We start from the raw sequence: 13,230 nt of genomic DNA on the forward strand, positions 1-13,230 counted from the left end.
ACATGCGATGAAGAGACACATTATCCGGGTATACAAAAACTTTCTTGAGTATATATGAGCGACAAAATAATAGATACTTATTTAATTATTTTACAACAACGCTAAATGTTAATATTGTTTGTGAGAAATATATTAATTTTATAAACGCATTAAGGCATAAGATGTATATTTTGAATGAAATAAAAGGACTTAAAACATTATGATGTTGTACATGGTGTTTGTTAATATATACAATTTATGTTATTTTTACTACATCTTTGGTAACCGTTTCATGTATTATTCCTAAATGGGTCGCGTATAATATGACACGTTACTTACATTGTTTCGTCTTGTCAGTAAATGAATTTCCAACTCAACTGCTAGCATTTGTAAAAATAAAACTGTCTCAAATATTGTATGCAATAATCGAAATGTCAATTTATTGTATACCGCTAATTGCTGTTAGATGCGACCTGAATGTCATAAAAGCATATACAACTTTAAAATTAACAACATAAATGGTTCATCAATACAAATCAATAAACGATTTTTTTTCAAATCGTATGAGTACAGAGAGCTTCACAAATAATTCAAAATGTATCACCATTATCAATAAACTACTGAACATCAAATTCTTAGTAATAAAATAATAAATTATTCTTTATTGTTATCACAGTTATTTAATTTCTTATCTGTTTAACAGAGCAGTATTATTCAACAGTTTGTGGTACATTCAAATGTAATATATACAAAAATTAACTTTAGCTTATTTGACACAAATGAAAGACCTAGAATAATGTAGACTATATAAAAATATTGTCGAACATCTGAGTGAGAAGCCAAACCCCACAACCTTATTTGTTGCGATACAATTCTCATAAAAACACCAATTAATACAGATGATTTAAGAATTTGAAACTTCAGGATATGTTTTCGTATTTTTTTTTCTAAGTCAAGTTTTAAATTAATATAATTATATTAAATAACGTCCATTCAAACGGTGTGTTTTGTTAACGATGACTGTCCTGAACTGAAATAATTGCGTTTGATTTGCCCACGTGGAAACTTCTAAACAGCTATCGATAAATAAATGTATGTCGAAGTTTCGTGGTAGTATGCAATTGACCTGAAAGAATGGCGTTTTATTATTGAATAATTGTGTTTGGACTCAACACATCCTGTTTTATCACTATTTAAGTATAATTCAATAGAGCATCATGTTCTTTAAACTTTGATTTAAGTTTACACCTTCATTATTTAGATTAGAACTATCCCTTCGGAATAATAATCGTGCGCTCCGTCCGTTATTGTATTGCCTATTTTTAATATATGCGTATTGCTTTTATGTCAGTATACGTTCTCACAATTAGTGTAAGTAAAGTACGTTATTGCAAATCGGGTTTGTTCTGTGAACGTTTTCAAAATTATTTGAGACATGCTAGAAAAATTCACATTAATATATAGAGGATATTTGTTGGATTCGATGGAATATCGATTTTATTTCAAGAGTGATCATATCAAATACATATTTTCTTTGATCAAGAGTGAATTCAAATCGATATTACATCGAATCCAACAAATTTTCTTGTTTATTTTATGCTTTTTTTTCACCGTTTATTTACATTGTAAAATAGTTTAACTGGGTAATTTCCCTGGCTGGACGTCATTTCGTTGAAAAAATGACGTCATTTCACATTAAAACAGTGAAAAAGTTCGATATTTTTCAGTGTTTTTTTTCACTGTTTGAAACAGTGAAATATCAGTTTTAATTCACTGATATTTCTCTATAAACAACCGGAAAGCATAAAATAAATATCATTAATTTATTGACAGGTGTTCTTTCGTGGTTGATCGGGTCTGTCCAATTAGACAGTGCAACAAAGTGGCCAATCAGTGACGATGGAAACAGCAAATGTCATCAAACGGTAAGTATAATTCGAATACGAATATTTATTGGGCAGTCAAAGGCCTCCAGCCCATAATACAGACACTGTAATTTGATAATTATATAAAATAAACTGAATAATTGAATAATACAAAGTCATATGATGCAACACACGCATGCATTTTCGTAGAACAAATACTGCTATACATTATAATTTCACAATTTGTAAATATCAAAATGCAAGTATAGACATATTTACAAGGTAAGCCACAGCGTATGATTCATTATCAATGCCAAACAATATAATTATGCAGTTTCACCAACAAAACATGGTTAACCTAATAATTAAATACCTATGGCAAGTTAGCATGCACAATAGAAACAGACTTATAAAGTAATCTAAGAATCGTTATTCATTATCAAAATTAAATAAACAATGCAATACAAGCATGCAGTATTAAAATGAAAGCTAGTTTGCATGATAATTACGTAATTGTTACATATAAGCATGCACAGACATATAAATGTGTATATTTATGGCAGTCTAAATACATGGGATTGACAGTTTAAAAGAAAAAGGAAAAAAAAACAGGGACATATAATGCAAATGTTATAAATGATGTGTGCTAATGAAATGTCTTCGTACTTTTTTACATTTAGACAAAAATTTGGCTATCAAAATATATGCTTGTCATTTGTATCGGCCATTATCATATTGAACAAACGAACTGTATTTGATTCAGCCACTGTGGAATAAACAAATCGTGTCTAAGTGTGTTAAACAATGGACACTGCATACACATATGGTACTCATCTTCTACAATATAGACATTTCGCATTAGAAAAAAATTACATATCTATGATTATGCTGTATGTTCAAGTGTCGGCCTTTCTCAATCATGACCTCGTGTCCGTAACATCGGAAATGTGAAAGACATCTTTTAAATGCGTAAGGCAACTCAATTGCCAGATATCGTTCAACATTAAGTAATGTTTTGTATTCCCGATCATATTACGCCTGAGGCGAACTATCCATTTGAGCTTGGAGTTTTTGCAGAGCACAATCTTTAAGCCTGTTTTTGAATAAGAACATGGGCATGTTAGCATTTCCGACTTTGTTTGCTAACCAAATATAGCCAAAGCCATTCTCGAATAGTCCTCTTTCAACATGTGTAGCCTGATGAATCGAGGTTTCGAAGAAGCATGTTCATTTGTCTCGGGTATCTGTTTTTTGCCCTGAAGAATCCTGACCCAGTATGCAATGAGTTTACCCATGTATGTCACACACAAAGGCAGTCGTCCACATTCAGTCAAAGCAAAGAAATTTTTCACAGATTTGTTTAAACCACAAAGCCGTTTACAGTAGTTGATGTGCACACGTTCAATACAATCTGCGTACTGGAAGCCCCATATTGCGGCATAGTAGCAAAGAATCGGCGTAATCACAGCGTCAAAAAGTTTGAACGCTTGTTTTGGGCTAAAATATCCAAAATGTTTCTGAACCCTATAAATGCTTCCTAAAGCTTTCGTGGCTTGTTTTGTTAGCGTCTCCTTCGGCATTGTCCATGATAACTTTGGCTTTATGTACGCACCTAAATACTTATAGAAAGACACGACTTCTACATTTGCTCCTGTGTATGTCCAGTGTTCATATCGGCGTAGAGGACCACCATTTCTAAAAACCATGATCTTGGACATGTCCAGATTCACTTTCATTTTAACTTTATCACCAAATACTTTGATATTGTTGATTAGTCGCTGCAATTGCACAGCTGTATCTGCTAGTCCCGAAACATCATCAGCATACATTAATACAAATGATCTATCGATTTCAGGAGAGACATATATACCATCGCCTTCTTTTGATCTCAAAAAGTTAATCGGATGATAAATGAACATGGCAAAAATAATCGGCGACGACAAGCAGCCTTGTTTTGTACCAATTTTACAGTCAAAGAAGTCTGTCAAGCCATTTTTTGCGTTTACACATGCTTTCATTTGACTATACATAGATTTTAACATATTAAAAAAAAGAACATTAACACCATTTTACAATAGACATTGCCAAAGCTTCATGTGATTACACTTGTCAAAAGCCTTAAGGTAGTCATAATAGAATATGTAGAAACGGCCTCCTTATATCGTAATATACTTTTTAATGATAGCGTGTAAATTGAATATGTTATCAACAGTTGAGTATCATGACCTAAAACCAGCCTGTGATTCATTTAGGACCATGTTTTCATCACACCATAAATAAGTTTTTTTGTTAAAATATTGACAAACACTTTTACTATTCGATAGCGATATTGCCCTTTAATTGTTTGGCTCTAAGGTTGATCTTTTTTTGTGAAGGGGAGTAATGATACTGCCACTCCAATTCTAAGGAAATACACCCGTTTCAAATATATGATTGAAAGTTCTTGTCAAAAATGACACAATTCGTTTAGCAGTGACCTTAAAACATTTCTATACAGAGACCATCGTAACCTGCTGCAGTATTGCTTTTTAGATCTTTAAGCTCTTGCAAGTCTGTTCATCAGTTATATCTAGGTTTAAAAAATCGGCATTTATCTTCCTTGCTAGCTTAGGAAGCGCGTCGATATGGTAACCATCATCCATTTCCGCATTGTCAAATAATTTACGGAAATAATCTTACCAATCATCACCAGAAATCAAATCACTCGAATCGTTTCTACTCATATTAGACTTTTGGTAATTGATCCCAGAATTTTGTTGGATTTTTGCTTTTGTTACATAACTGTTCATGTTTCGATCGCTGTGGCTCTGCCTTTTTTGTGTTACACGTTTGCTTATACTTATTTCTGTTTAATTTATATTGTTCGAGGTCACCACTTGTGTTTGTCGTACGGAACTTCCTTGAAGCTCGATACTTCTCGTATTTAAGATTTGAGCATTCTGCTTCTCACCACTCAGGTTGAATACATTCTTTGATCTGTGTTGCGGGCCGCAAAGTTTCTTCTTCATACATGCGCTTTCCTGTTCAAAAACATTCATGATTGCGTTAATTTTTCAAGTGCGTTTCCGTTGGGTGGCAACCGTTCAAAGGCGGTATGATTCGTTGTGATACGTTCTATAAATGTTTCACGACAGCCTTCATTCCATTTAAAATGGTGTGCAGTTTTCAGGTTTGAATAATCAAATGGGTGCGAATTTTTGCTGTTCAACTTCGCTCGCAACCTCGAAGTGACTAACATGCTCAAAGAGCGATGTTGGGAACAATATATAGTCAACTATACTTTTGCCGCCGTTTGCAGTACATGTGAATTCGCCTAATTTGTCATCATCTGATCGTCCGTTTAATGCATGAATGTCAAAAACAGAGCAAAGTTCACAGAGAGCAACAGCAAACCTATTAAGTGTAACGGCTTTATTTCTTCTTGGCGCACAGAACGTGTCACTTGGATATGCAGTTTCACCGAACATAAAATTGACGTCATCGTTTGGTATATAGTCCAGTTTGTCACTAATCCTTGCGTTCAGGTCCCCGGCTACTACTAAGTGCGCTGATGGGAAGTCTGATACAATGGCAAGCAGTTTATCCTGCAGAGTTTCGATGTCATTTGTGGTGATGTCTTCGTAAATTGGTGATCTTTCTGGGGCAATGTATGTAAAGTACAAGTTTTACATCCTCCGTCAGGCATAAAAACTCTTCCGATACATTTAATATTACACAATCATCAAATGTGTCGTATATTTGCTTAAAGTGCTGACTAAATGTATCCCGCAAGCACAAAAACTGTGACGCCCCCTGAGCCTCGCGTATTTCCATAAAACCTCATATTTGAGTTACATGTATAGCCATTTAAAAATTGATTACATTCATCTGCACTTGTCTGCCAGCTTTCATCATTTTCGTATTTCTTAAGACCTTGAATGTTTAATGAGCATATTTTAATATATGTACACCTATTTACATTTACACTGCAGTTTGGGCTTTGGCCGGACCCCTATTTAGAAACTAAAAGGGGCATTTTAGTGTTGACGTTGAACACGCAAGTATCGCCGTCAACTATTAGTTCGTCCAACATAAATCTCTGCTATACACTGTTGAAGAAACGGATACAGTCCGGTGCGCGCTTTTACGATCCTTTCCGGTAGATCTTCCACTACCCTACCGGTTACGTGCCCCTGTTTTCGCTTTTGTCGACAAGCATTTAACAATGCGTCGCGACTCTTTAACGCACAAAATCTAGCTAATTTGGACTTTTTTGTTTGCAAGTCTATATGCGCAGTCCAATTGTGGTTCATCCGGATTCAACACTAATTCGGTCGAAAAAAGATTACGAAGTTTTTGCTCTGTTTGAGAGGCGGTTTCATTCATCAGAGAAGGTTATGCCGTATATTTAAAGATTGTTTTGTTCTAAGAGCCATATCCTGTTTTTCTTGTTTCAGTTCCATTTTGCTTAGTTTTTCTTCATACAGTTTCATTTGTTTCGATATATTTTTTTACATAGGATTTAAGTCCCTCATTTTCCTTTCGTATTGCCTTGTTTTCCTCTTTTAATGAATTTACAGAATATTCAAGACTATCAAATTTTGTGTTCATTTTCTTTACATCGGTACACATTTCTAAAAAAAATTGAGGCCTCATTGACGTTGATCGTATCGATCTCGGTTTCCGATTGGTTGGAAAATACTGAACGACCATCATCGTCGCCGTCGTTGGTTTGCTGACTTTCTTTAGTGAGCCAGTTGTTAAGGGATAGTTGATTTGTGGCGCGGTCTTGATCTGACGGCCCCGGCTGCAGTGAAGTACGCAAAGTAGTTAGGCATTCACGGTCGGGTCGGACTCTGGTGTCTTTTGATGAGTCAACTACGTTAACGCTTTCGGTCGCAGTCTTTCCACTGACGGATGTATTATTGCGGCTCGAGCTTCTACCAAGAGACTTCTGGCGCGGTACTCTTTCGCGCAGATCATTGCCTGGGTTCATCTCAATGCACTGCGCCGCTAAGAGCAAAAACAGTACTATACGTATAAACAGCGATACGTGTGTGATTTGAAGCGTCTTAAATTTTGATTTTGTTTTGGCGGCTGGCTGTGAAAAGGTTCCGATTCTCGCCCGCCAGGTTTCTTAGGTAATCCCCATTTTGTAAAACAATCTCACACTGTCAGCGCTCAATCCGTGCGTGAGGAAATAATGTACTTATGTTGATAGTCAATAGCCAATAGTCACTTAAATGAGCGCTTTAAATATTATTTAAACATTATTCAAATATGGTATTTGTTCTTTGTGCACATACAGTCCTCAGAGAGGACGTCCATCATTTCTGGCATGCAAACATAGACTGCGCATTCAGTTTCCTTCCATTTTAACAGCATTGACTCCTTCCCTTTATTTGACACCTGTCCATTTCATAAGCATGTTACAATGACTTGTACAACGAGTATTGTATTTTTGAAAATGTATATATTGTTCAAACATATGTGCTATTTTCGAAGAGTCTGAAAAACTATATAAGCAAGAAACTATTATTGTTAAAGCAAGAAAATACTATTGTTAAGATAAAACATATTGCCATCATCGGGATTCTATCTGGGGACATCTGGAAACTAAATCATACACGTTACCACTGCACCATTCAGGCTTTAGATTTAGTTCGTGCGTTTTAAATTTTACCTTAGTATTACACGTATTTATTTTGTTTTTGACAAAAATCGTTCGAAACGCCTTTTTGTATCAATTTTGTTTTATAATATCTATACAGTAAAAGATACTTTTAACATGTTTCGTAGCGAGGGTGTTATATTAATTTTTTAATATCATGCATTTATTTATGTTTGATTAAATTACAATTTGTTATGAAAATTGCCATTGCGTCAATCTTTGAAGATTTTCCTTTAAATGTATTTATTGCAACTGCCAACACTAAAAACTCCAATCACCATATAGAGTAACTAACTATAAGCCATACACAAATACTTTCGATTTCAGATCCAACTTGAAACTCTATCGGTAGAATTGAGTACAGTAATGTACTTGTTGGGTTATGGAGCGGAAATCAGACGAAAACGGATAGAAGTCTATAAGATCTCGGATAGCAGTATGAGTAATGATCTTACATGTATTACTACCGGCAGTAAATCAGAAGGTCTAACTTCCTTTTTGGAGAGCGACCACGACCGCATGTATGTTTTGCCTCATGTCGTTTGTGTTGATGATAACAGTCACGAAACCGCAACACCAGATGACACAACCGTCATTAAAGTAAACAATTGCCTTGCACATGCTGGTCACTGCAAGTTGCATGTATGGAATCTTGGAACAATAGTTCCTTCGGCAATTATGAACGCGTTATGTGATGATGGAAACGGTGGCCATCTTTTAGACAGTGACTTATTCATAAGCAAATTTCCAACGGGCGAACGTCAACCAGAGGAAGTGTGTCATGAACGTGCGGGACCGTCGTTGCCACATTCATTCTTAGGATCTCTGCACTCAGACAGAGTGTTTACTCTCAAGTATAATTGTCCAAGCATTCTACAAAGATGGGCAGAAAGACCTCGCCTGTGGCCACCACTAGAAGTTGTTAGCAAAGTTGTGTCTTTCGGAGCATTCGTTGCTCCCGTGGGCTTTAAAGAAAGTAGCCACAGACACTTAGAATGGAGAATTTGTTTTAATACTGGAGAAACGGAACTAATGAATAACCTTTCTGACACTCAGCTAAACATATATGTATTGTTGAAAATGGTGGTAAAATGTGTACTTAAGCCATCTAGAAAAGAAGTAACATCGTACGTTCTGAAAAATATTGTTTTGTGGCAAGCGGAATTAAACTCACCGACATTGTTTCACGAAAAAAGCTTGTTACATTGGTTCCACGATGGACTGGCTAAGCTACGAACTGTTGTTTCAACAAAGCACCTTGCTTATTACATGATTCCGGAAAGAAATATTATGGCAGCCAGTGGTTTAGAAGGAGACCAACAACGTTGTTGGGAAAACGTTATCACAGCGATGATGGATGAAGGTCCAAGAATAATACTTCGACTGCATAGGATTCGACTTGCAGTTATCGCGTACCCAGATCAACTGCTGTTTTATAGCAAATTGAGAACCGAGCTAGAGATGTTACAGCTGGAGGATTTAAAGAGGAGTTTTCAACTCATAGATACAAGCTGGAGGGTCGATGAACACAGATTTGATCCTGCAGCAGTTATGGAGACGAATGGATGAGATATTGATGGAAGTCCATCAACGACTGCGCCTCGAAGGATGCTCAGTTGATGATATGAAAATTATATTTAACAGAATGTTACGATGAAGATTGCAGTTCAACTGTCGGGTTACCCAATAGGTTGGTCCATGAGCTTCTGCCTTCAGCGATTTGGGCAAAATGCCTGTAGTCGACGTATTTAGTTCGTGGTCACCATACCGGGCATTAAGAAATTTCGCATGGTATTCTGGTTTCCCCTCAAATGAAAAGACCACAAAACAAACTCAAAATGTTTCATTTAAGCCCAAATAGCTTGAAATTGCAGCCATAATTCAAAATTCGCACCTACTGTCTTGATTCTTGCTTTATAACGTGGATGGGTACATGTATAATTAAGGACTTCAAAAATTCGATATACGCATACACATATACAACATATCTGTAAACACTACATTTGGGGCTGAAGGCCGGGCAATTCCAGTATAGATTCCTATAACCATAACTACACAGTGGACAATGAATGATCTTCACACAGCACGTGATGAAATGTATTTAACAATAAGTATGGAAACGTAATTGCAAGTTTAACTTGTATCACAAACAGTTTCAGAAATAGTACACACTTACAAAATTTTGCTCTTTTAATTCATGAATTGTTTGGTAAACGTTAATTTATATTGACTTTATCAAATTTTAAGTGATAGCTTAAACATGTTATATATTTTCAGAAGAACATTAACTTGAAGAGTATATTAAAGAAGATTAAAACAAAATTCTTGCCTTATATCCGCAATTAACTTAAGAGGTGACTATTTAACTACGGTTCGATGCTCGGGCCAGATATCTAAACTCAAAAGATCACTTGGTGGAGATTTACTCCAGCAGCTGGAGTTTCACTTCTTTATTTTATACTTTTATGCTTAACTTATAATTTCGATTACTACAGAGATAGAATATAACGAAGTGAAACTCCAGCTGCTGGAGCAGTATTGCATTCTCAGTATATACAATTAGTTGGTCCTTTATTAAAGGCAAGTGACCTATTGCCAAAACAGTACAAAACAGCACATAACAAAACAACATATGTAAAGCTGGGGTCACCGCCTTGGAACGGTCAATGCAAAGCATTGGGGGTTTAAACCGGTTTTAGAGCGCTCAATCTCACACTTGGCCCAGCAATATTCGTGATACATATAAGTGTAAATAAAATGTAACCTCATAACATTACAACTCAAATTAAACAATAATAAAAGGGAATTAAAACGCATTCATTGTAATTACCATTTAATTACTCAATCGTAAGAAAAAAACCAGAGCAACAGAGTTACAACTTTTTGAGGACTAGTGTAAACTACATCCCTTCCTTTTAGAAAACGATTTAAGAATATAGCATCATACAGTTAATATTTCAGATCATCATCGCGCAAATACAGGAAGAATTAGCAATAATGGGTGTAAAAGATCCATATAACACAGCTTGGTTATTTATGTGACTGCAAAAAAAAATAGTTAATCAAACAAGAAACGCCCGTCAGAGAAAAAATATTAATTAAGTTTAACTCTATAATAATAATTAAACCCGATAACCTATGCATGTAGCCTAAAACAGTTAAAGTGTGTCGTATGACGAAGGCATATCAAACTTTTCGTGTTGTTTGCCCTGCAAACTTAAGCAATATGTCACTTGACTTAGATAAATGACTAGCGGTCGTTTATACGATTGATTTTAAGATCGTAATATTGGAGATGTATTCGTTCTATATAATTGTCTTTCTGTGCGTTTAAAGACGACGAGATTAATCGTAATCATTTTCTGCTGTAGCACCACGAATTTATCGGTGAACGACGATGATGACAGACGGCATTGCAGTACGTGTACGCCCGAATGTACAATTTAGTATACACAATAATAGGTTATATGAACTTTTGCCATTTCGATAAGAAAACAATAATACAATAATTAGTTGTTTTTAATTGCATTCACTTTAACCTATAAATAATGTCAAATAATGTATACATATATTTTTGGGCGTCAAACGCTTAATTAGTAAAGTGAAGAAATACATAAATTGTCTCACTGAGCTGAGAACAAAGTAAATGTACTAGCCCGAAAATGAACAAATTATGTTTTCATTAAATCACTTTGATTTTTAATGTTCTATTAGAAGAAGTTAATGTAGCTAACAATGACACCGAAAACTATATCAAAAGACAAGTTTTGGGTTGTGTGCAGGTCTTTTTTAGAGAACACAAGCTATAAACATAAAATGCTACTGGGATCACCGCCTTGGAACGGTTAATACATTGAGGTTTAAAGACCTTTTAGGGCCGCACTATTTTCTTATTTTTTAAATTTAGTTAATCGTAAATGGTGTTTTTTTTAAAGGAAGGCGTTGGAAAAACAAGAGAAAAAAAAATTAGTAAAACCTTTGGCTATTTATTATTATAAAATCAATAACTAAAGGTACTTATTCACATGGTATTTATTTAAGCCGATACTAACATAATTTATTTATTAATGTATTATTGCAAAACTTCACGTGGAGTAAAATACGTTCTTAATAGCATTTCTTTTATACATTCACAATATATCTATTATATTTCAATTTACGTTTTAAATAATTAAGGTATTATTATGAGAGTTTTAAAATTATTTTGTTTAATATATGTTTTACTCTGTTTGTATTTTAATGTTATTGCTTAAATTCATAAAAAATTAATTTAACCAATGATATTTAATATTTAAGTAATTTATATTATATCGATTGACTGATATGTTACTATTAAAAACAAATTCATGTAATTGATTCAATGTATTTGTTGTTATAAGTATAAATCATGTATACACATAATTTCATTCATTGAATGTGCAAATTAATTCACTAATTACCTAATTAAAAAAAACACGAATTATAAGTATTACCCAAGAGCTTCCAACAATGTCGTCTTAAATGGCATAAAACAGGTAACAGTTATCCGCCTGTGTAAGTTTTTGTATTAGTATTAACATTTTGTATTAATAGTATCACATATTAAATGAGTTGTACTTTAAGGTTAGTATTTCTCTCATTCACGACCACACATACGAAACGATTTAATATTATGCCAAACGTTTGTTTGAATGGCTTCAAAATATTAATAAAAATAAGTCCGATACAATTAACAAACTATAGGCACAAAAAAGTCAGCTTGTCATAGGCAAACGTTTCATCTCAACGTATGTATGTCAAACTTGATAATAACCTCTTGCAGTCTTTGGAAGATAAAGTATCTTAACACGCAGACTATCGAAGTCGGATCTAATATTATGGTTTAGTCAGCGATCGTACTGTTATTGCAAATCAATTAAGAAAAACAAGAGACGCGCAATCCGGATTCGACTTTTTTAAAATGAAGTTCAAATGTATAAGTGACAATAATAAACAACAATAATGACGTTAACCACACGAGATCATTTGCGGCGTAGTCGCACGACTTCGCGCAAAATCAACAACAAGTTTCATTTAAATGTATTACATACAAATAAAAATTCATAATATAATAATATTCTAAGAATTTTCTCAAATAAGGTATAATAAATATACAAAGCAAGTATCTTACCTTTCATTTTGTGTAGTGTATCTGCAGAGACAGTGATTTCAAACCTTTATACCTTTAGTGTTTGCGTGATTTTGATTTTTTAAGAGATGCATGTAGCCAACTATTACTAACTTTTACCGTCATAAAAAGTTATTATAGTTTAAGTTAAATAATACCATACGAGTTTGCTATTTAGACATAAGTAAGTGTAATAAAAAATAATGCATAATACTCGATATTGTGAATATATTTGCTACAGTGGTGTGTTCACGCTCTTTAATTTCTGAGTTCCTGTATCTCATTAACATATGATTTTCTCACAGCTTCAAAAATACGGCTTGCGGAGCCGATATACTTCAGACAGGGTATGCAAAACTCATGCCTGATCGTCAAAATATGCACACGCAATGAAACATCAATGCCTTATTTATTGTGTGTTACAGTTTCATAGAGATAAGGGTTAAACAAAAAGTAGTTTGTCATGTACAGTTTGCAAATAAACGCATATTATAAAACTGAGGTATTGACTATTGTGTAGTTGATAATCATACAATTTGTTCACACTATTGTTAACAAAATGTAAATGAAAATAAAATAATAAGGTTGGG

At 34.2% G+C, this 13,230-nt stretch overlaps 1 protein-coding gene across 2 annotated transcripts in view; it reads left to right on the forward strand.

The window, feature by feature from the left end:
• Positions 1-9,798, forward strand: part of LOC127869435 (uncharacterized) — a 15,128-nt gene extending 5,330 nt beyond the window's left edge. For both annotated transcript variants that reach the window (XM_052412012.1, XM_052412011.1), the window contains exons 4-6: positions 1-28; positions 1,813-1,904; positions 7,822-9,798. The exon at positions 1-28 is cut by the window's left edge and continues 47 nt beyond it. In XM_052412012.1, coding sequence (XP_052267972.1) covers positions 1-28; positions 1,813-1,904; positions 7,822-9,063 — 1,362 coding nt within the window. In that variant the 3' untranslated portion in view covers positions 9,064-9,798. The remainder of the gene's footprint in view (positions 29-1,812; positions 1,905-7,821) is intronic.
• Positions 9,799-13,230: the final 3,432 nt, after the last annotated feature.

This window comes from Dreissena polymorpha, chromosome 2, assembly GCF_020536995.1.
Source record: "Dreissena polymorpha isolate Duluth1 chromosome 2, UMN_Dpol_1.0, whole genome shotgun sequence".
Taxonomy (NCBI): domain Eukaryota; kingdom Metazoa; phylum Mollusca; class Bivalvia; order Myida; family Dreissenidae; genus Dreissena; species Dreissena polymorpha.